General features: G+C 29.3%; 1 protein-coding gene across 1 annotated transcript; it reads right to left on the minus strand.

Annotated features, from left to right (window-relative positions):
- Window positions 1-1484: 1484 nt before the first annotated feature.
- Window positions 1485-8155, minus strand: LOC120085827 (pectinesterase-like). The gene is made up of 3 exons (XM_090318217.1): window positions 7572-8155; window positions 5647-6175; window positions 1485-2340 (listed from the first exon to the last, which is right to left on the minus strand). The coding sequence occupies exons 1-3, from the start codon at window positions 8124-8126 to the stop codon at window positions 1649-1651; spliced, it is 1776 nt and encodes a 591-aa protein (XP_090174343.1). The 5' UTR covers window positions 8127-8155; the 3' UTR covers window positions 1485-1648.
- Between the last annotated feature and the right edge of the window lie 16467 nt (window positions 8156-24622).

Genomic DNA, 24622 nt, shown 5'->3' on the forward strand with positions numbered 1-24622 from the left:
GGTAACCATTTTGTTTTTGATTTTTTGTTTTTGGTTTTTTAAAATCGTGTCTATAGATACTACGCTTCCACTCTCAAATTTCTTCCTTTGTTATTTACTTTTTACCAAGGGTTTAAAAACCAACCTAAATTTTGAAAATGAAAAAACATAGTTTTTAAAACTTGTAATTATTTTTGGAATTTGGGTAAGAATTTGATCACTGTACTTAAAAAAATATGCAAATCATTGTAACTTGTGAGATATTGGGAAGAAATAGACTTAATTTTCAAAATTCAGAAGCAAAAGGTGAAATGGTTACTAAACAGGGTCTTGATTAACCTTGTCAAATTCTAATTTTTTTAATTAACACATCATAGTTAAAAGCATATATTAGTAAATTCTTGACTTTCTTTTCTTTTTGAGTTACAAAACACAAAATTTAAATATATTTATTTCAAATTTTTCTTGTTCTAAATAAAGTAATTAATTTAAAATCATTTCTTGTCTTTCAAATCTAATGACTTAAAATCATTTCTTAAAACTTTTTTGAATTCAAATGAAAGGATAGTGAATAATATTATATCAATGTCAAAATATTAGTGAGTTATACTATTATTTTGAGATTAAAAAGATACTTATTGGACTGAAAATTGAAATTTCACAAACTCAATAAGTCTTATAATTTAAAGTTTTGTTGCTAAGTTCATACTTTTTTTTAGAAAGAGTAAATATTTGGGTGCAACCTTTCAATCAAATAGAAAATAAAATTTAAAAATATCTCAAAATATTTTAAATTATTGAAGGAGTTACACAAAGATAATGTAACAAAATATGCACCCAAATTTTTTTCTTATGACAATTGCAAATATAGTAATCAAACTCAAAATATTAGTAGATATTGCACAATGCAAAAATATTTGTAAATATAGAAAAAAAAAAAAATAGATCTAGCTCTTATAGTTTATTAGTGATGAAGATCGCAATGCTAATAAGATTATATGACTAATAGAAGTTTATCGGCAATAAAGTCAATAACTAATAGATTTTGTTGTATTTGTAATTTTTTTACAATATTGCTACACTGGATTACTAGCCCTAAAAGTGTTACCCATTACATTTACCCATATTTTGTTAAGTTTAGATATTAGACACAAACATAAAGATATATAGAGTATCTGAATCCCGTTTGAATGGACGAAGTGGGTGATTATAGAGCGGTACATGTTTTATATTAGTTGTTATTCACAACTATAACCTTCAATGAACTATAGAGTAACTATTTCAAACCTATGTAACTAACTCAAGTTTCTAAACACCATTTTGTATGTTTTACTTAACGTCTCAAACAGAGTGATAAACAAAGTAATCTCAAAACTTATAAATTCAAACAATCACAACTTATTTTGTTTTTTGTTTTTTTATTTTGCATTACCCATATGAGCTTTATTTACTAATATAAAAGCTTATTATTTTCTTTAGAATGGAAATGTTAAACCATTGATTAGTTAATGTGAACACAGGCTCCTCATTGGTAATTATTATTGCTTTTACCAAACTTACACTCTCACCCAATCATTGTAATTCGACATTACACAATAATATTTAAAAAAAAAAAATTTACCACAATGAATAGCCGATCACAAAAATCAAGTTAAAAACCACATTATTATCATAATCCTAGAGAGAAAGGAAATCCAGTAGAACGCAACCAACTCCCACCGCCAATAAATTTACCCGCGGTAAAACCTTCAGCCTCCGTGGCACTCTGAATTACCCTAAATCCCTTCCACGTCACCCTCCCCCCGGTCGAAGCCCCCGGTCCAGTATTCTGATACTCACCGTAAAACAACGTGTTCAAACCAAAATTACCGCTCCACTCGTGCCATCCCTTCGGGTCAATGACGTCACTAATCGTTGACTGAATAATCACGGTTCTAGAATATTCCTTCCACGGCCTTCCCAGAAACGTGGGGAAGTTCTTCTGAACCGACCGCAGATCTGACGTGGCACCGATTCGGGATTTCTGGATAACGATACCCGTGTTTTGGTTCGGGTCGGACCGGCTTTGGGCCGTGACCATGTTTTTCTGACCGGAGTTTGGTCTACGCGCGTGAATGTCACAGTCTTGGAAAATGACGGCGGCGTTGCCGAAGATGAAATCGACGGTGCCGGAGATGAGACAGTTGATGTAGAATTGACGGTTGGAATGGACGTAGAGAGTGTCTTGATAAGCTAACATGTCGCATTGGTAGAAGGCGGAGAGATCTGCTCCGACACGGAGAGCCACCGCTTGGTGCTTTGAGGGACCGGCGGTGTTTTGGAACGTGATGTCACGCGCTAAAAATCCTTCTCCTACCGCAGCTGTCAATATCCATAAAATAATTAGATAACACTCTTTTATTTATTTAATTACGTTTATCATGATTCATGAATCAGAACATTGGTCCAGTTTGAACCACAATGTTTATTATTATTATTATTTAAATATTATTTTTTCCTGTCTTATACTATTAAAATATTCTCTCTTAATTTTGTTCTTTATACTTCAGTTTTTTCTAGTTTCTAAATTTTAAAGAAAGTAACCATTTTAATTCATCAAAAATGAAATAAAATGGAAAATGAAATAACCAAAAAGTGTAAGGATTGAAATAAATTTTTTGATAGTATACAACATCAAAATGAACTAAAATTAAAAAGTTTAGAGACCGAAATGATACTTTCAAAATATAAAAACCCAAATGAATCAAGATTCACGGAGACCAAAACAGTATTTAAACTTTTTTAAAAAAATTAAATTGGATTTCATTTTTCCCTTCTTTAGATATTATCATAATTCATAACATAAAAGAAAAAAAAAGTGAAGGAAAAGGTAAATTCAACAAATATATATAACATATATTTTCAATTACCAATTGAATTGAAACTTGAAAGTGAAAAGGGCTTTTTTTTTTCCTTTTTGATAATGTACTTTAACTCAAAATCTAGCTGTCTTCGATATATCTTAAAATTCAATTTTGTTGATAATTATTTTCACTAAAAAATGCACGATATAAATATATTTATTAAATTTAGATGAGAGTTTTAAAAAAAAAATGAATCATAAATCTATCATATAGTTTTAGTTTATTAAAATTATCGAGTTTTCTTCTAAAAAAAAAATATATCCTTTTGGAAATATAAAATTTCATACAATCACCAAAAAAGAATCTAAAGATTTACCGAATCAGAATTGGATTTTTTTAATATTTTGTCGTTTTTTAATCTTAATATAAAAATACTATCATTTTCAAATTATATATAAAAACGTTATTGTTTTAAATAGATATGCGTTACTTTTATGGTTACCAAAAGAAATTACTTGAGAAAAATATTCTTTTCTCCAACAAAATTAGCTTTCTCAAAAATCTACATTGAAGTGATTATAAACATCTGAAGAAAAAATGTCTACTTATTTCAAACAACAATATTTATATTTTATAAATAATTCAGAAACTACAATATGTTTATAATAAATTAAATATATAACTACAATATAGAATATATATAGCTGGAAAAAAAAACAATATTTTTATAATAATTAAAAAAATATATAGAATACTAGAAAAAAGGTAAAGGATAAAGAAAGAACAAGGGTTGTGTAACAAATTAACTTTAGGCCATGTGCGCTCCACCATGCAGTGGATGGGAGGTGTCTTTAAGAGATTCTTCTACGATCGGGACAACACCAAATAAAAAGAACAGAGTAATAATAAACTTACTCTACAAAATATAGAAAAGGTTAAATTATTAAAAAAAAAAATGCCCTCGGCCTTACATTGCGTTAAAAATTACCTTAAAGTTTCAAAAGTTTAAAAAATATTAATTTTTAAAACGAATTCAAAAAATACCTTAATCATTAGTTTTGAATGAAAACCGTTAAAGTTTTGTTTAAAAAATACTCCTGAACTTTAAAAACGTTTCAAAAATATCATTAACTTAATAAAAGTTCAAAAATACCTCACTATTAGTATTCGAACAAAAACCGTTAATTCCTCATGATAAAAATGACTTTAACAATTAAAAAAAATTAAATTACTCTACTGAACAATTTGTTTGAAGTTTTCTTAATTAAGTTCGGAAAGAATTAATTTTAAAATAAATTATATAGATATCATCACCTTCTTAATATAGATACTCTCATATGTATCTTAATTTTTCAATTCTTAACTTATACCAACTTTCTCAACAACCAAAATTTTAAGTTAAAATATAAAATACCACAAAATTTCACAAAATTCGAAAATTAAAATCTCCTCTTGAAATGTACCAAAACGATAAAAGGCCAAATAAAAAATGTATCAGCCTAAATCTATTGGTTCTTAGAAATTTAATATTTATTTTACTTCTTAGATAGATTATTGAGCAAAATACATCGTCGGGACGTTTCGGATGCAATTCGTGGAACAATTAACAAGCAACGGGAGACAAAACAATGAAATCAAGCAAAGGGAGGCACTGCATTGCGCAAGCACTACGACACTTGTGCTCGCGCCATTCACAGAGACAATCTACTAGGCGAGCGTTGCAATGCTGGCCTACGGCGCTGCAACGCTCTCCCTTTGATACACGCACATGAAGAGACACTCCTTCCAATTTGCTCTCCAAAGCGCTTCATGATGGGGCCTTTAGCGTCGCAGCGTTTTGGTATATTTTGGTTATTGAGAAAATTGGTGTAAATTAAACATTGAAAAATTAAGATAAATATGAGAGTACCTATATTAATAGTCAAATAAAAAACTTATTTGACTATTTATCGTTTTGGTATGTTTCAGGAGGAATTTAATTTTGGAATTTTGTGTGTGAAATTTTATGATATTTTATGTTTTAACTTAAAATTTTGGTTGTTGAGAAAATTAATGTAAACTAAAAATTGAAAAATTAAGAGAAATATGAGAATACCCGTATGAAAAAAAAAAAGAAAACAATGATATCCATATATAGCTTATTTGAAAGTTAGTTCTTTTGGAACTTCAAAACTTCAAACAAATTGATATGTGAGATCATTTATTAATTTTTTTTAATGTTTAAAGTCATTTTTGTCACTAGAAATTAGCCATTTTTGTTCAAATACTAATAATAAAGGTATTTTTGAACTCTTATTAAGTTAAGAGTTTTTTTTAAACAAAACTTTAAAGATTTCTATTCAAAACTAACAACAACAGATATTTTGAACTCATTTTGAAAGTTTAAGGATATTTTTGAAACTTCAATGGTATTTTTGACACAAAGTGTAAAGTTCAGGAACATTTTTTATAATTTAACTCATAAAAAATATAAAAATCAAAATAAAGTAAAGTTTAAAGTCGTTGCCAAATCGAGCGTAGCTCAATCAACATATGAATGTGCTAAAAACTATGAGGTGTGTAGTATGAATCCCATTGTACTAAAAAAAAATCATATTTAAATCAAATAATTATATAAGAAATAATTGATCTCAAAATATAAATAGAGAGAGGAAATAATGTTTCGGTGGGTTTTTTTAAAAAAAAATATGCCAAAAGAGTAAAAGGTCACAAACTATACCACGTGCGTGTGGCGGCCTATTAATATATTTTATCATAATTTGTCTTAATTAAAATATGCTAAAGAAAACAATTAATTAAAACGAGTAAATAAAAAGGAACTAACCGACAGTTGCAGACTTAAAAGTGGTGCTGCCGTCGACAACATTCCGGCTACCGGTAATTATAGTGTTACTTCTTCCATCTCCCATAAACATTATATTCGTCTTCTTCTTCGGCACTTCCACATTCTCTCTATAAACCCCTGCTTTAATTCTTATCACATATCTTTTGCTACTTTTCACCGGCGCCGCCGCCACGGCGGCCGCCACCGTCCGGAAGTTCCCGCTGCCGTCCGCCGCCACGACTACGTCAGGATTCACAGATGACGACTGCAGAAGTCGCCGGTCTCCGGCCGACAGCCACTCCGGCCACTGGATGCCGTCGTCGTCGTTGTTCTGTTCCTCCGCCATGAGTTTTCTGTTTTTAGTTGTTCCCATTTTAGCCTCGTAGTTGGCTATGTCTGTATCGGTCATGTTCTTGATCATGGCTAATGCGTTGCTGCACATGTGTTCCACTTCCACTTGTCCCTCTTTTAGCTTTTCCCGCAGGTTTTTGTCGGCCTCGTCGTGCGAAAACCCGTCCAGGCATGTCTCCTACGGATGTGTTTTTAATTTAAATTTTCAAGTGTTTACTTTTAAAAATAATCTATTCTTAAAAAAAAAAAAAAAAATTGACAATCGATAAAAATTGCTTTTGAAACTATATATTTTAAATGATTTTTATCAAAATAATTTAAATAAAAATGAATTTATTGAAAAACATTTGATTCTCTAATAAATTCAGATAAATTCTAAATTTATCTTAATTTATCTGTTTAAATCTTTAGATTAAGTGAATTAAACCTATGTTTTCTATTTCATAAATATGTACTTTTTCTTAATTTCTTATCCATTAAGAATTATTTTGAAGAAAACATTAAATATATGAGTGAAATGAATACGTTAAATATTTTAATTTGCATGAAGATAACTTTTGTTATGTCAACTCAATCATTATTTATTCCTTAGATATTGGATTATATGCTTAAAAAATAATCAGATTTAAATCTTACCTTAATCTTTGAACTTTTTATGTAATTTTTATTATAATACGTTATTTACTTATTTATTTATTGTTCCTTTCAAATACAATTTTCCAATGCTTGAGTTACTCTCAAATGGCTCGTTTGTCTCTGTTTTTCAATACTAAAAAAATCAGACCTAAATGCCCTTACGCTTTCAAGATAATTTAATTTTGACCCAAAACTATTCACTTTAGTTTTTTTTTTTTTTATTTAAATTATGGCTCTAACATTTAATTTCCATTTAATAAATAGATGACATCCTCTTAAAATTAAGTTAAACAGGCAACATAGCATAGCTATTTTTAAAACATTGAATTGAAGTACTAAAATAGGAAAGTTGCCAAAACAGAGGAGTAAATAATTGTAAGACACTGAATAATAATTCACATATACTCCTATTATATCACAGTTTTTAAATTTTATGTTTTAGTTTTTTTTTTTTTTTTTTTACCAATATTTTTAAAAATCAAGTCAAAATTTAAAAAGTAACAAAATATTTTTTAAAAAACTCATTTTTATTTTTTAAATTTAACTAAGAATTTAACTCTTGTACATATAAAATATGGTGAGAAATTTAAAGGAAATAAACTTAATTTTCAAAAATAAAAAATAAAACACGAATACCCATTTAGTAACCATTTATGTCCCATGTGATAACTATTTTGTTTTTAAAAATTAAGCCTCTACATTCAAAATTCTTCTTTTGTTAACTATTTTTACCAATTATTTAAAAAAAAAAAAAACTTAAAAAAATAGTTTTTAAAATGTTGTTTTTATTTTTGAAATATAACTAAGAATTCAACAATTATATTTCAAAAAAATATCAATCATTATAAAAAAAAAAAAAAATATAGATAAAATATGCCTAATTAAAAAAAAAAAAGGAAGAAAAAGGAAATGATTATGTGAGGAGTGAGAGGAGATACCTGATTTGTAATGGCAGAGCTAAGCAAGGTCTTGAGATCATCAGCATGTTGGTTAAGAGATTTTTTATTTGGGTATTCATGAAGATCCACAATAGCTTTATGAAGTTCATCAAGCGTTTCGTCAATGGTTTCGAGACAATCATGAAGAGCAATTTTTTCCCTATGGCTAATATTTTTCAATCCACACAATTTCTTCACTTTAAAATAATTTTCTTCCACAGCTTTCACCGTAATATTAATCGACAGCTCGATCACATCCTTTTGATTCCCAACTTTCTCCATTGCCCCTTCACTTTTCGAAATTGTAGAAAAGCACAGATCTGGGTAAAGCGTGCTGCTGCACGTGCTCTTCACAATGGCATGTGATTTCCCGGAATTTTTCGATTTCGTCGTCACTCCGGCGACGATGCCGACGGCGGCGCCGACGAGGAGGAGGGTGGAGGAGATGGCTAAGATTAGAAGCTTTCTTGATTTGTTTTTGGGGTTTTGAGGGTGGTTGCCGGAATTTGAAATTCCGGCGGCGATGGGTTTCTCCATGGTATCGGAGTGTTTCATTTGATTTGTGGGAGAAGGCGTGAGGTGGTGGAAAAGAGTAAAGGGTTAATATAGACAGCCTAAGGGATGGATGATACCACAGAATAATACAATTCTACAATTATTATTTGTCCTTATTTCCTTGAAATTTTAAATAATTGAAATTAATTTTTATGTTGGAGGAAATAATGCATAATTTCGTAATAATTTAGTTCTTTCATTTTCAAAAATTAAGATAATTAACCATCTATATTTGGTTATTTTATCCACTTTCTATTGGTGTGTTTTAAAAAGTGTGTGTAGTAGTAAATATATTAATTAGATCTAAAATATTTGTAAATATAGTACAATGTTAAAGAGTTTGCAAATATAACAAATTTTATATTTTACTTTCGAAGTCTATTAGTGATAGATCATGTCTGATAACGTTAGTAGGGGTCTATCGATGATATACCATATTGTTAATAGGGGTCTATTAGTGATATACTAGAGTCTATCAATGATTGTTATATTTGCAATTCTTTAATTTTGTTGTTTTACATTGTTCCTAAAAGTGTTGTTGAATGTATTTATCCAAGAAAAAAAACCATCGTTTAAAAGAAAACATAAGTTTCAAAAACTTATAGAGGTTGTTTGGGACCTGAATTGAGATATGATGTCTTGAGTTCATATGTCTGTATTTGTGGTATAGAGTTATTTGGTAAGAGTTCATATATCTGTGTTTGGAGTGCATAGTTTAGTTCATATGTTGTGTATCTGATGCAGTTTTTTGAACTATAAATAATAAGCTTTTATGATTATTATTTTTGTTTTGAAACTTTTTTATTCAATAATTCTACCAATCTTCGTTTGAATAAAATATGGATTGCCAACAAGAGCGTAGCTCAACTAGCACAGTGTTCATACTATTAACCACGTGGTTTAAGTTTCGATTCTCCTACCCCACACTTTAATTACAATACCTTTGCACAAAAATGAATATGGATTGCAATTTTTTTCTTTTAATTTTTAAAATATTTCTTTCTTTTTTTCTTTCTTTCTTTTTAGGCAATGAACAACAATTAACCCATTACATTTTGTGTAGAAATATGGTTACATAAAATGGCAAACTAAAACGAAATCAAACTTTTGATTCTAGCTAATTTTTCTCCATGAATTTCATTATTATCTTTTTTTTTTACAATGTCATGAATTTTTTAATTAAATCTCTCTCATTATCGAAACAACTAATGGAATGTCACCACATTTCTTCAACAGTTATACTTTTACTTCCTCTAAATTTGGAAGATCATCAGATAACAAATCTCTACTTTAACTATTTTTTGCTGGAAAATGTTCCAGAAAAAAATTTTCATTTTATGGTTTTTTTTTTTTTTTATATGTTACATACTTTTCAACTACATACCTACTTTTTGTCTAAATATTCTTAAAACTCATTTGATATGTGAATTCATTACGTATAAATATTACATTTAATGCAGACGGAATAATATTTTTTATATAATCAACGACCCTACAATGTACTTTAACAGTCATCAGTCTTATAGTAGTCGAAAGTGGTTGCGAAATTAATTATCAAAGATGATTTTTGTTGGAGTTTGTAGTTAGAGGTGATTATCGGAGCCTGAAGTTGGTCACATGAAGGTGTATTGGAGTTGGTTGTCAAAGTTTGTCATCAGAGGCGGTTTTTGAATCTTGGAGTTAGTCGGGTGAAAATGGTCATCGAAGAACTGGAGATCGTAGTCGGAGTCAAAGCCCAAAGATAGTCGCATGAAAGTGGTACTAGAGTTAGTTGTCGGAGTTTTGTCGTCGAAGGTGGTTGTCAAAGTCTCGAGGTAGTCGTCGGAGTTGCTCGCTCACAGGTGATCATCGAAAGTGGTTTTAATCGAAGTTTGTAGTCGGAGGTGGTTGTTGGAACTTAAAAAGGTGATTGTCGGAGTTGGTCATCGGAATTTTTTGTTAGAGCCAATTGGTCGTCAGAGTTGGTAGTGCGAAGGTGGTTGTCAGAGTCGGTGTCGGAGTTGGCATTAGAGGTAGTTGTCATAGTCTGGATTTCTACGTCGGAATTGTCATCAGAGATGGTTGTTGGAGGGCGAAGGTGGTTGTTGGAGTTTGAAGTTGATCGCTGGAGTTATTATCGGAAGTGGTTGTCGGAGCACGAAGTTAGTTCTTAGAGTGTGACAGTGGTCAATGGTGGAGCCACTGAAAACATGAGAAGAATGGGGAGTTGGGTGAGTTGGTGAAATATACCAACTTAACTCCACCAACTTTCAAACAATGAGTTAGTATATTATACCAATTCAATTCAACTCCACCAACTTTCAAACAATGAGTATCTCTATCACTGACACTGATAGATATGTCTATCACTGTCGGATGTATCTATCAGTATAGAAAGTGATATTTTGTTATATTTAAAAATATTTTCAATAATTTTATCAAAATAATTACACTTAAAACAAAACTCAAATTATAATAATCAAATTCAAACTTTTAAATTTCTGTGTTTCGAAAAAAAAGAGAGTATATAATTAATATCATTCAATGTTGGATACCAGTGCATGACATGCGGCGCTAAGCTAATATTTTAAAATTGGCTCATTGTTTCTTGTGACTTTCATCACTAGAAATTTCAATTTTTCACCGCTAAAAACTAAAAAGTTATAAAATTTCAAAATTCGAATGTTTTTTTTTTCTTTCCTTTTATCCATATGGCTCACGAGTAATTAGAAATTCGTTTTAAAACCAAAGTATAACTGATAAAAATATATATTAATGATTAAGAGATCTGTAGTTCAAATCTTTTTTTCTTTTTCAGAAGAGAAATTTGTTGAATATTTTTTTATAATTGTATTAGTCTAATACAACTTTATAATTTTTTCATCAAATAATTCATGAATTCGACATTGACATTAGATATGAACTGACTTTTATATTATATCATATAAAATTGATGAACTATTCAAAACATAGCAACAAAATCCAATCTAACGGGAATATGATATTATAACAACTATATTAGCTTGTTTAAAAAATGTAAAATGTTTATATACTAATTTATATATTTCTTGTTGAAAAAAATGGTTTTATTTTTTTAATCGATTTAAATTTTTTTTAATAATTATCCATCGACCTTGACATTTTCAAATAGTTGAGGTCTTGAAATTTTCATCAATATCAATATTGTTTAGTATGGTATATATGCTAACATCAATTTCTACATTAAACAATGGGTTGTTTTAAATATAGGAAAATGAGCCAACTTATTTTTAAATATAACAATATATTATTTATAGATATTGATAGACAATATTGATGATTGATATGTCTATCGATATTTATCATTGTCTATTAGTAATATTTTACTATATTTAAAAAGATTTTCAATAATTTTGTCAACTAAAACATTTCCCTAAAAAAAGGTTAAGGATTTTAAAAAACCAGGAACATTAGCTTTCAAAAAAAAAAAGTAAAGACATCATTAAAAATGAAAAATTAAACGATAAATTGTAGAAAAGTAGCTTTACAAAAAAAATTTATATTTAAATTTTTCGAGACTATCCTATTCGTGATGGTAGATAAATCATTATTCCTTTTTATAATTTTTTTCCTTTTTTTGAAAAAGTTAAGAACCCAACGTTGCAAGCGATGGCTCTTGACAGCCTGGAAAAGTATCATTATTTTATTGTAAAAAAAGTATATATTCCTATATTTAAAGGAGTATATTATATTTTATTATTCATAAAAAGAACTATATTAGCAATACTTGCTTTATATATTCCGGGCTCTTTAGGATACTGAGTTGAGATATGATGTTTAAAGTTTATATGTCTGTAAAATTTATATTTATGTGAAGTTCATATGTCTATATTTAGAGTGTAGAATTATTTGGTATGAGTTTATATATCTGCATTTGAGGTGTAGAGTTGAGTTCATATGTGTAGAGTATCTAGTGTAGTTTTTTTTTAACTTTAAATAATATACTTTTATCATAACTATTTTCGTTTTGTAACTTTTTTATTCAATAATTCTGTCTATTTTTTTATTGAATAAAATATGGATTGTAATTTTTTTCCTTTTAATTTTAAAAGTTTTTCATTCTATCTTTCTTTTTTATCAATGAATAACAATTAACCCACTATATTTTTTGTAAGAATATAGTAAATAAAATGGAAAACCACAACTTTTTATTCCTAATTTTTCTCCATGAACTTCATCATCATCTTTTTTCTTATTCTTCCTCTTCTTGCTCTGTATTTTTAATCTATTATTAATTTTTTTTAATTGAATCTCCCCTATCATCTTAGCAATCAATGGAATGCCACCAAATGTTTTCAATAATTTCACTTTCAATTTCTCCAAATTTAGAGAAACATTCAAGAACAAATTTCAAATTTTCACTATTTCTTACCTTATAATGTTCTAAGGAAAAAATCCATATTTTATGGTTCTCTTTGTTATGTATTACATACCTTTCAACGGCATACAAACTATTCCAAATATTACTAACACTAATTTGATATGTGAATTCAACTAAATAAAAATATATTTTACAAATTTCTACATTTAAGTATTACACTTAATGTAGATAAGATAATATTTTTTTATATAATCAATAACCCCACAACACACTTTAACAGTCATCAGTCTTATAGTAGTCGAAAGTATTGTCGAAGTTGATTATCGAAGATAATTTTGCAGGAGTTTATAGTAAAAGGTGGTTGTTAAAACCCGAAGTTGGTCACATGAAGGTGGTATTGGAGTCGGCTGCCGAAATTTGTCGCCAGAGGTGGTTTTCAAAGCCTAAAGTTGGTCGCACGAAGATGGTTGTCAAAACTGATCATAGAAGATTATTTTTGGAGTTTGTAGTAGAAAATGGTTGTTGGAGCTCGAAATTGATCGCATGAAGGTGGTATTGGAGTTAATTGTTGGAGTTGTTAACTCAAATGTGATTTTCGTCGGAGGTGATTGTCAGAAGTGGTTTTTGGAACCTAAATCGGTCATTGAAGTTGGTCGTGTGAACGTAGTCGTCAAAGTTGGGTTACCGGAGTTGTCAATGGATGTGGCTGTCAGAGGTTGGAATTAGTCATCAGAGTTTGTCATTGAAGGTGGTTGTCAGAGTTGCTCAATCGAAGATGGTCATCGAAGGTAATTTTTGTCGAAGTTTGTAGTTGGAGGCTGTTGTTGAAGCCTACGAAGGTAGCTATCGAAGTTGGTCATCGAAGTTTGTTGTCAGAGGTGATTGTCGAAACCCAAAATTGGTCGTGTGAAGGTGGTCGTCAGAATTGGATCACCAGAATTATCATCAGAGGTAGTTACCAGAGCCCAGAAGTGGTCATCGGAGTTAGTCATCAAAGTTGTCATCGGAGGTAGTTGTTAGAGCATGGAGTTGGTTCCCAGAGGGTAGCAGCGATAATTACCGACAGTGGCAACAAGGTGGAGCCATTGAAAACATCGGAAAAATGGAGAGTTGTGGTGAATTGGTAAAATATATTAACCCAACTCCACCAATATTTAAAATTGGTGGCCAAATATTTAGTTGGTATATTATACCAATCCAACTCATGTTGATGAGCCAACCCCCCTCCCCCTCCATTTTTTTTAAGTAGTTGTACAATAACCGAGAAAACATCGTAAACAAGCCATGATCCTATTGGGGTGTACACCCTAAAGCCTCATAGTTATATGTTAGTTGAATCAATGCTAATTAGTTTTATGAAACTTATCTGATAATCCTTTAAACTAAGATTCAAGGTTATCTGTTGTAACTTAAACATGTAGGTTGTTACATAAATGTAGATCATGTTTAAGTGATAACCGAAATGGTCTAGAGTAATATAGATAAGGTTGGGTGCCTTATCCTAGTAACACTACTGATACGATCCACGTTGTAGTTGTTACAATTATTGTAAAATACTACAAATGATTTGATCCCGATCATTATTATGGAGACATGTGAACAGGGGTATCTTATACAAAAAAGTTTGTATGAAGATCGAAATGTTGAGTCTTTCTTCATAACACCGTTATTAAAAGAGACTCACTTTTCACCAAGATAACCATAGGTGACTTGACCTTAATCCTGAGTGAGTTGTGAACTCCTGTCTATGAAGACAGTTCTTTGATTTGTATAGATGAGAGTGGTCAGATTTTTCCACTCAATAAACCTATCATTTTGAGGATTTATCTGATTGGGGAGCTGGGAACATAGCTGCACAAGAAGGAATTCACTCTTCCATGTAGTTAGGGTGAAAAGATAAATTGCTCCCTTAAGGGTTGATTCTAGGGTTTGAACAATGAGGCGTCTCACCCTCTCCTGACCCGATAGAGGTTCGGTCATAGTTGGACTATGACTGATTGTTCATTAAAAGAATCAGTGATACTTAAGAAGTTAGATGTAACTACAGGGGTAAAACGGTAATCTGACCCAACTGTACTTACAGACATTTTGTGAAGGGTCAATACACTGTTGATTGATTATATCTAATGGACAAATAAATATATCTATAGTGCAAAGAGTTCAACTGCCAGTTTTAAGTAAAGTGACCAACAGTTAGTGGATGTTGATTAATTTGATTAAAATATTTTAATCAATTAATCTCGTATAATTGGAGCTTCAGTCTATAGGTCCATAAGGTCCCCTCGTTAGCTCAATGAGAACTGATGGGAATCAAATTAATTTTAATTTAATTTGAATTGTTCAAATTAATTAAAGGGAATTCATTGTATAAGATACGATTAAATAATGTATATTGACACATTATATATAATGTATATCGATACATTATGTAATATAATGTATGTTGGTATATTATATAATTTTACGAGAGAAATAAATATTTGAATATGCTTCAAATATTAATTATATGAATATGATTCATATAAAATCTATATGTTAAAATTTAATGTGAATGTAATTCAAATTAAATTTTTATAGTTTATGAGAGAAATAAATATTTGAATATGATTCAAATATTAATGATATGAATATGATTTATATAGGAACTCTATGTTAAAATTAATATGAACATGTTTTATATTAAATTTATAAAGTTTGGTGAGAGGTGTTGTTATTTGAATGTGATTCAAATATTAAGTTATATGAGCGTGATTTGTATATGAACTATAGGTTATATGTTATATTTGATATAACATATATTTTAATGTTTATATATATTAAAATAGTTAATATATATTTATATATTATCGATTTTATTGAAATTCAAATTTTTAAATTTTGAATTTGAGATTAATAAGGGTGGAGTTGCAACTCCCTCAAATTTCTCTTAATGGCATGTTACGTGAATGGAGAAGGAAGAGAAAGTGGTTCTATCAAAGAAACTCGATATGTAGATTTCACCTAACTTCTATCACCAATATCACTCATATAGTGGTTATCAGTGATAGCTTCTTTCACTGATAACATCACCGATAAGATGTTATCAATGATCTTATTGATATCATACTATCAATGATCTCATTGATATCATGCTATCAATGGTAGCTTCTATCACCGATAGCGCGTTATTATTTGTAGCTTCTATCATCAATAACGTGTTATCAATGTTAGCTTCTATCATTGATAACATGCTATTAGTGGTAACTTCTATCAATGCTAGCTACTGACCACCTCATTATTCCTTTACTTGTCCTTTCCTAACATTCGTACGGTTTTTTTTTCTGATACCTCCTAAGGGCACTTTCATAAAAATAGCGGAAAGCCAAACAAAACCCTTCTTCTTTGTTTGATTTTGTAAACAACAATACACAAATACACCAATATTTCAATTTGTGCCCTTCGTTTTGGGTCATCTATGCCATTTTTTCAAGTCTATTTCCGATAGACATCATACTCTTAAAATTGTATAAAAAGAAAATAAACTATTGGTTTGTCTGATATCATTTGCATTTCTTTGAGAAATAAACGAGTTTAATGACTATTCTCTTTCCTTATTTCAAACTTTTAAGAAATATTTCTAGAAATGGTGCAAATTTGTGGACTAAAAAAAAATAGCTTCTTTCAAATCCATTTTCATTTACTATTTATATTTAATGTTTTGTTATAATAATCAAACTTGATAATTGGCTTATTGGTGTTAAGTCACTTATAAATTGGTTACGGAACTTAGTCTCATAATTCTTATGAAAAAAAAAGAGAAAAGCAAAAATCGGATAAAAAAAAAAAAAAAAAAAAAAAAAAGGACACAACAACAGAAGAAAGGAAAGTACATTAAAAAAAAGAGTCCAAAAACTGGAAGCAAAAATCGGAGAAATAAAATAAAATTTAAAATAAAAAAGAAAGAAAGTGAAGAAGCAAAAACTTGAGAAAGGAAATAAAAAAAAAATAAGCAAAGATCGAAGAAAAGAAAATAAAAAATAAAAAAGAAAGGAAAAAAGAAGGTAGGCAACAAGGCAAGATAAGAAAAGGCGTAATTTAAATTTTTTTAAAAAATAATCAAAAGTTGACTAGTCAATACTTTCATATTTGTAAATATTTTAAAGAGAGATTTCTCCTTTATTTTATTATCTATTATAAACATCCTTAAAAAATTAGAAAAGGTTAAAAAAAAGAAAAAAAAGAAAGAAAGAAAGAAAGAAAGAAAAGAATGTGAGTGTAGATTGGTTGGTCTTACGGACAAATTACTTAATAACTTTTTTCTCCCCTTTTTTAGCCCCTTCAAAAATTGAAAAATTATTTTAAATGACAAAACTGTTGAAAATAGTTACAATTAATAGTAAAATATCATAGTCTATCTGTGATAGACCGCAATAGACAACAACAGATTGCTATCATGTCTACATGTGCCATAATAGACACATATAGTAGTTTATCGTGGTCTATCATAGATAGACTGTGACATTTTGTTATTATTTATAAATATTTTTATTCATTTTCTATATTTGAAAACAATTCTAAAAAATTTGAATATCCAAATGCAATAAATAAATAAATAAACAATAAAAAATAGTTATGAACTTTGCTCTTTGTTCTTTGTTGAATAAATATTTTTATTATTCGAAAAGTTATAACATCACAATTGCATAAATATTTCAAAATTATACGTAAAGTAGAATGTGTTAGAATTTTAAATGGAAATTGACGGTTGAAAAATGGGCATAGACGTGGCATAAGATGATGCAGTGGTCTCATTGCTAAACCGTGTAAGTCTCAATTGACGTAACACTTTAGTTTAGGTGTAGTTTTAAAATGTAAAATAAAATTTTAAAAAAATGTTAAAATACATTTTGGTTCGCATTATTTTCAAAGTTTTTAAATTTTAATATTGTAATTTCAAAATAAATCTTAAATTCAGTTTTTTTTATTTTTAAAAAAAAACCTTAAATTTAATCCTTAAAAGTCAAATCTTTATCGAAATTAACTAAGTAAAATAAAATATGTGATAGGTTTATAGCATTTATGATGAAAATATTGATAGATAACAAAAAAATTAAAAAATTAACAATAAATACGCACCATAAATAAAGTTTAAGATTTTCTGAAAAAACATGAACTCGACTTAGACATTTAAAAGCATATAAACCAAGGTCACGTTTAGACCAGGTGAAAGATAATCCATCAATGGTGGAGCATATAACCAAGGTCTGGGTGGCCCCCTCCCCCTCGCTCACTTTTAGAGTAGTGCATTCTAAATAGAGAATGAAGAGTGTTCAATTTAATTATGGTTGAAAATTATGTGGGATTCACTATCTTTACCATTACCGTTATAGATATTATTACTATAACAGTATAAAAATTATGAATTTGCTATATTTTTCTATTACTTTTATCTTTACTGTTACCACTAGGTGGGGCAAACGATAATGACAATGCTGATAGTAAAGTATGTCAAATCCATAATTCTAGGTATAATCAAAAGTAATTTAATTATCTCTACAATTTAAGTCTATTACAATTCATCCATTAAATAAATTTTATTACGGATTGGTAAACGTGACCTAAAATAAAATTTAAAGTATAAAAATGTAAATGATATTTTATCATTTAAAAAAAGGGAAACAAAAAAAAAGTTTCAACGTGAAGGATAAAGAAAGGATAGAAGTAGAGTAGGTCAGCCGTCGGATATGGACAACGGTCAAAATAGGGTTCTACAGCAGAAGCGTGGAAAGACGTGATGTCTTTGCCAGAAATCTGTCATTTTCTTATTGCTTTCCACTGCATTTTTTTTATAAAAAAAACAATAACTAATTAAATTTAAATTATTATTATTTTAAATTAAAAAAAATTATCTTCTCTCTAAATTTTATTTTAAAAGATATATTTTTTAATTTCAAATATCATATAATAATTTAAAAAGTTTTAAAAATGTTTCAAATTTTTTTAAATCTATTCTTGAAAATTCATGAACAAAAATGTTATATTTTAATAATTTAGATACCAAACATACATATTTTAAAAATTTTGAAAATTAAAAAGATACATTTTAAAAATTTGGACTGAAAATGTAATTTCGTCGATTATTTAAGTACAACGTTCTACTGCAGAGTTTACAACGGTCCATTCTCATCCAACCAAATTATTAAATTTAATAATCTCCCACGACAGTAACATTAACAATATTTTTATTATTTTGTCGTCTTCCACACCTAACATGTTATATTATAGTATGATTTATGTCTCAATTTATGGTGTTTTAGTTTTTTTTTTTTTTTTTTTTTTTTAAAAATTTCTTTAATACAATACAACTTCTTTAATCCATTTCGGTCCAACAGACATCACATGAAAAATGAAAAAGAATGTTGTGCCATTCATTTTCTTTTTCTCATAAATTTTAGTCCATATGTATATGATTTATAATTAAATGTTAGTTTATATAATTTAATAAAATCTTCCGAAATATCATATCATATAGATTATGTATTAAGATTTAATTAAATTTACCATCAAACCATAAAGATTAAGGATTAAGTTGTAATTTTTAGTCAACATCTGTATAGATCAATTTACATAATACTTGTATTATCAACTTCAAAATTAGAACTCAATTCATTGACCTAATGTGATCTAGATTTGGATCTTTCCGCTTTGAAAAACATGTGGTCTTTTTGAGATTACCATGGGTTTAGGACTAAGATAACCCTAACAAAAAATAGTATAATAATAATTAACTATCAGAATCTAATTAAAAGTACTTTATTCTATCATGCTACGGTTGCCAAGTGAAAAAAAATGAACAATATCGATATTTTCGTAATAAAATTCCAAATTTTAATAAAAACGGGTATAAATTAAATTTAGTTGCAATAAAATATTCTGTATTTTTTTTAAATGGGTCGACAATCAAATCTCTAATTTTAAAATTGATAGTACGATTTTATATCAGGTAAGTCATACTCATTATGGTGTGAAAATTTGATTTTTGATCACCAATAAACAATAAATACGTGATTTATTATTTGAGGATTATGAAAATAAAGTAAATACTAAAAAATACATGTCAAAACGAACATAACTCAATTGACATGTATTATATGTTAGTAATCAAGAAGTGTATGGTTTGAACTTTTTATACTAAAACACATGATTGTATGTGTGTCTATATATATAATTGCAGATGTTAGCTACCAATACGAATATAGTTTAATGGATAAGATATTTATTACAATGTTAATGTCGATTGTTAGATCATTCATCTTGTAGTTGTTGAAGTCGAAAGAAAATATAGATGCAATCCTCAAAGTTTAAATTTTGAGTTTGATATTTCTGGTATATTTAATAATTTTTAAAATTAATGAATCATTTCATAGAACATTTAATTTTCAATATTTTGTTTGCTAAATATATTGTGATTAATTATATTCGAGATTTAAAATTCACATATCTATTGTACACAAGATTAGAAGTTTTATAGATTTATTAATTTTTTTAAGTTAAAAAACCTATTTAACATAAAATTGGAAATTAGAGACCTTTGTGATAAAAAAAAATAAAAGATGACTTGTAGATGTTTGGTGTCCCATCACATTTTATCTAATTATTCATTTTGACAACTAATATGATTTCGTGTAGTTAAAAAGAAATGAGGATATCGGTTAAAAAAACAAAAAAAGTTAATGCCATTAACATATATATGATTAAAAGTAATGATGTTATTTACCTAACCCATCACATTTGTTTTATTTAATTTGTGCAACAAATTGACTTTATCAAAGTTTCCTTGTATAGTATTTTTTTTTTTAAAAATTTTTTTTGTAAATGTATTCATTTGTTTTTCGCCATTTGTGCAATTGTGGTCTTTTCACTCGAATTTCTGGTCAAATTCAAAAAATTCTAACTAGTTTTTGAGGGGAAAATTAAAAAGATATTATACTTTTAAAAACTATTTAGGAAAATATTGTTGTTTTCAAACTATTTGTAAAAATATTGTTGTTTTAAATAGGTCGAATTTTGAACCCTCAACCTTTTTTTTTAAAGGAAAATATTGTTGTTTTCAAACGGATTCTGTCATCTCAGCAAGTCTGACTAAATAACGAGCTAATGAATCTCCTTCTTTTTGCCGCTAACGAGCTAATCAAATTCAAGAGCGAGATTATGAGAGACAGCGAGAGTTTGAGAGAGCGAGATTTTGATAGAGAGCGAGAATACCGTACAAATTTTCTTTTTTCTTTTTTTTTTTTTTAATTATTACACATTCCACCTTCTTCTTTCTAATCATTTCTTTTTTTTTTTTTTAATTTTCCATTTTATAAAAAAAATTAAAAAATTAATTATTTTATTTAAACTCTAAAAAGAATAAATTAAAAAAATAAGAATAACTCATAAAAATAAAAAAATTTAGATTAAATATCTCATTTATATAAAAATAATTATAAAAATCAATGTGTCCCACAAGGCGGACGTTATCGATTTCGAGCTGGTTGTCGTCATCGACTTCGAACTTGAGGTTGCTCGGGTTCTTCTTGATGTTGCTCTGGTACCTCTGCAGGCACTTCATAATATAAATATTCATTATGCTCTCCACGATCCCGACCATGTCCATGCACGTATGAAGACGAAGGACCAGCCTCTGAGTCATAATGTCCTGAACCAAATGCTGGCATCATCATCATCTGACTAACATAATCAGTTTGACTCTGCGTCTGCGTCATAAGGGGAAACTCTTCCACATTATGTGCAACCTCATCAAACTCATCCTCTTCCCGAATAGGTTCTCTACATCTAGGAGTTGGTGGAGGAACAATAGGTATATCGTACATATAATGAATTTCCTCTATATAGCTTTAGTTGTCACTACATATAGCAAGAATCTGGTTCGGATCATTTGCAACCTCACGGAGTCTACTGTTGTTCGATCTCTGTGAATTATAAAACAATTAGACAATATTTAAAATAAATTTAAATTAAAAAAATTAGATAATATTCATTCATTTACCAGATGACGCACAACTGCTCTCGGACGAGTGACGTAGCGCCTTGTGATATTATTATACCAATGAATATATTCTGGAGTGACATCTGTGTCGTATTGTTCAAGAGAAACCCCCACTGCAATAAACCTTGCACGATAGTGCCATCGCACTACCAAATGTGCAACTTTTTCGGACCAATCTCCAGTCCTTAGGTCAATATCATGCAGTACAGGTTCAATATTACAAGGCGATGAGATATCCTGCTGAAAACCGAATTGTCTCATCACCAATATGAAAACATATGAGAGGACTCGTCGTCCGCCATATGTTTTGACCATTCGTACAAAAATTAGGCAAAGTATGCACAATAATTTTGTACGACTCCCAAATAACCTGAAATACAAAATATTATATTAGAGAATATTAAAGACAATACAATAAAAATGTGAATAAAATAATCAATTAGGTTTAGTGTAATGTATCTATTCAGGTTGAAGCAGATCAAACATGTATCTATACTGGTTGACTACATATGTGGCTGTCCTAGACACATAAATTTTGTCTCTCCACCTAAATTTTTAAATTGATGATTTAGAATTTAAATTAACTAGATCAGTGATATAAAAATTAAATTGAAGTAAAAAAACATACTGAGGACCGTAGGCTTGTCCAACTAACTGAGCATCATTAACATGATGTAGCTGTGGAGCCATTGTTGGAAATCGCACCCAAGCCCATAGTTGCAAAAGTATGAGAGGCCCAACTATCTCTCGAACCTCAGGTCTTGTTGCTTTGCATAGTTGTCTATACAACCATGCCAAGCATGCTCCACCCCACGAATACCGCCCCGCATCATGGAGGTTAACTAACAGTGACAGGAACATCAAGTGAACAAAATGACTTGATTTATCTGAAAACAGACTTCCACCCATCATTTGTAGTATATATGCTCGCACATATCTTATGACGGTTTCCTTATCTGCATCATCTGTGAGCTCATGAAATTGTGTTCCTAACCATATTAAACTTAACCTCGATTCTTTAATCTTGTCGGCAGGTGGGGTTGCACCGAGGTACAGTTGACAAAATTCTAACTAGTCATCGTACATCACTCCGATGACTGGCTCACTGTCAACAGGTAACCCCAACAACACTTCTATATCTTGTAGAGTGATAGTGCACTCTCCAACAAACATATGGAATGTATGCGTCTCGGGCCTCCATCTCTCGACCAAGGCTGTGATCAGATGCCAGTCCAACTGAATAAATCCTGCCTCTCGACGTCTGCAAGATATTTCTCCAGTAGTACGATCTCGCCATACAACATATGATCGATGGACTGGTCGTACAAAACATCGGGATCAACAGATCCTGGGTTTATCTTGACGCTCAAATGCATCCCTTATTTCTGTTCTTCTTTTATCGAAATAGTTCACGCATTTGAAGAATGTTATCTGAGCAAGAGCATTTATAGGCAACATTCGAGCTCCTTTGAGACTCTATTTATGCACTATGATAGATTTGTCGTCATCCACTTGTATCTGAATCCTTCATCATGTGCAAGTTCATTGCTCTAAACTAATGTTATAAAAAAAACTTAGACAACACCGATTTATTCCTTTGATATCTTCAATTTCTTTGTTGAACTTTTGAATTTGAAACTGACACCCAACACGATAAACATAAACTGACACCCGAAAAGTTCATGTTATCACAACGAGATGGATTGGACAGAACCAGCTACTCGACAACGATGTGGATTTTGTAACCAGTTAGGACATAATCGAAGAAAGTGTCCTTCGTTACTAAGACGGGCTCCAGATAGTTAGGGATTGAATAATAAATAATTTATTATTATTATATATTCATTTTATTGTATATTCAATCTTTTTATTATAATTTATTGTATATTCATTTTTTTTTTATAATAATCTGCTGTATATTCAATTTTTTTTAATCAATAAAGTTTTACATTATAATAATCTAATATATTCAATTTATAGTATAATAATCTAATATATTCAATTTATTCAATTTATTGTCTAATGATTATTCAATTATAGTATAATAATTTAAAATATTCAATTTGTGTCTAATGATTATTCAATTATAGTATAATAATCTAATATATTCAATTTATTGTCTAATGATTATTCAATTATAGTATAATAATATAATATATTCAATTATAGTCTAATGATTATTCAACTATAGTATGATTATTAGCTCTTTTTTTTCCTCTTTTTTTATATATATTTCTATGGAAAGTTCAAATAAAGTGAAGACTCTCGCTCTCTCCTAAGATCTCGCTCTCTCAATCTTGCTCGATCTTGCTCTCTCACTTTCCCTCTCTCTTAAGATCTCGCTCTCTCGCTCTCGCTCTTTCACTCTCACTCTCGCTCTCTCTGTTATTGTTGTTATTTTTCCATTAATGATTACTAGCTTTCATTTCTTCTGGAACAATCACAAACACTTTTTTTATTATGGATCTACCTTTTTGTTCGTAGACAAAACTAATTCGGAATTGTTTTTCATTCCAAGGCATAACTTGTATCCATGCGCTTCATATTCGCCTGGAGTTTGCTCCCAGAAATACAGCCATCCCCACCCCTTCACGACAATCCCACAAGCCTCTGTCTAATTCGAAATGATAACAAAATGCATAGGTTGTTAGAAGCAGCTCGAGTACATAGATACATATAGTATACCATCTCATTACTTTATTTCCTCTATGAGGAAAAAAGAAAAGTAATAAACCTACAATCTCGAGGGTGGATGTGTGTCGAAACTTCAACCTTTGACAACCTAAGCGAGATTCGCGAGATTTCCCTTGTCGAGGGTTGAAGTTTTGACTTATGTATTGTTTCCAAGTTTTTCTTTGTTCGTCGAGTTCTCTACCTTCGACCTCCACATTAATCGAGTTCTCAACGTTCGACCTCTAGCCTCGAATTCCCAAAACAACAATATTTCTCTAATAAGTTTCAAAACAACAATATTTCTCTAATAAGTTTTGAAAACAACAATATTAATATTAAAGGTCATTTTGCATATCTCATTTGATACTCATTTGATTTTTTATTTTTTATTTTTAAAAATTAAGCCTATAAATACTCTTTCTGCATCCATGATTTTTCATCTAATTTTTATCA

Source organism: Benincasa hispida, chromosome 9 (genome assembly GCF_027475165.1).
Source record: "Benincasa hispida cultivar pf3 chromosome 9, pf3_genome.v1.1, whole genome shotgun sequence".
In the NCBI taxonomy this organism is placed as follows: Eukaryota; Viridiplantae; Streptophyta; class Magnoliopsida; order Cucurbitales; family Cucurbitaceae; genus Benincasa; species Benincasa hispida.

Excerpts from the sequence above, each read along its gene's own strand:
- LOC120085827 (XM_090318217.1), bottom strand. The coding sequence starts at position 8,126 with ATGAAACACTCCGATACCATGGAGAAACCCATCGCCGCCGGAATTTCA. Across the intron at positions 6,176-7,571 it reads GCTCTGCCATTACAAATCAG|GAGACATGCCTGGACGGGTT; the intron begins GTATCTCCTCTC and ends ACACATCCGTAG. Across the intron at positions 2,341-5,646 it reads TTTTAAGTCTGCAACTGTCG|CTGCGGTAGGAGAAGGATTT; the intron begins GTTAGTTCCTTT and ends GGATATTGACAG.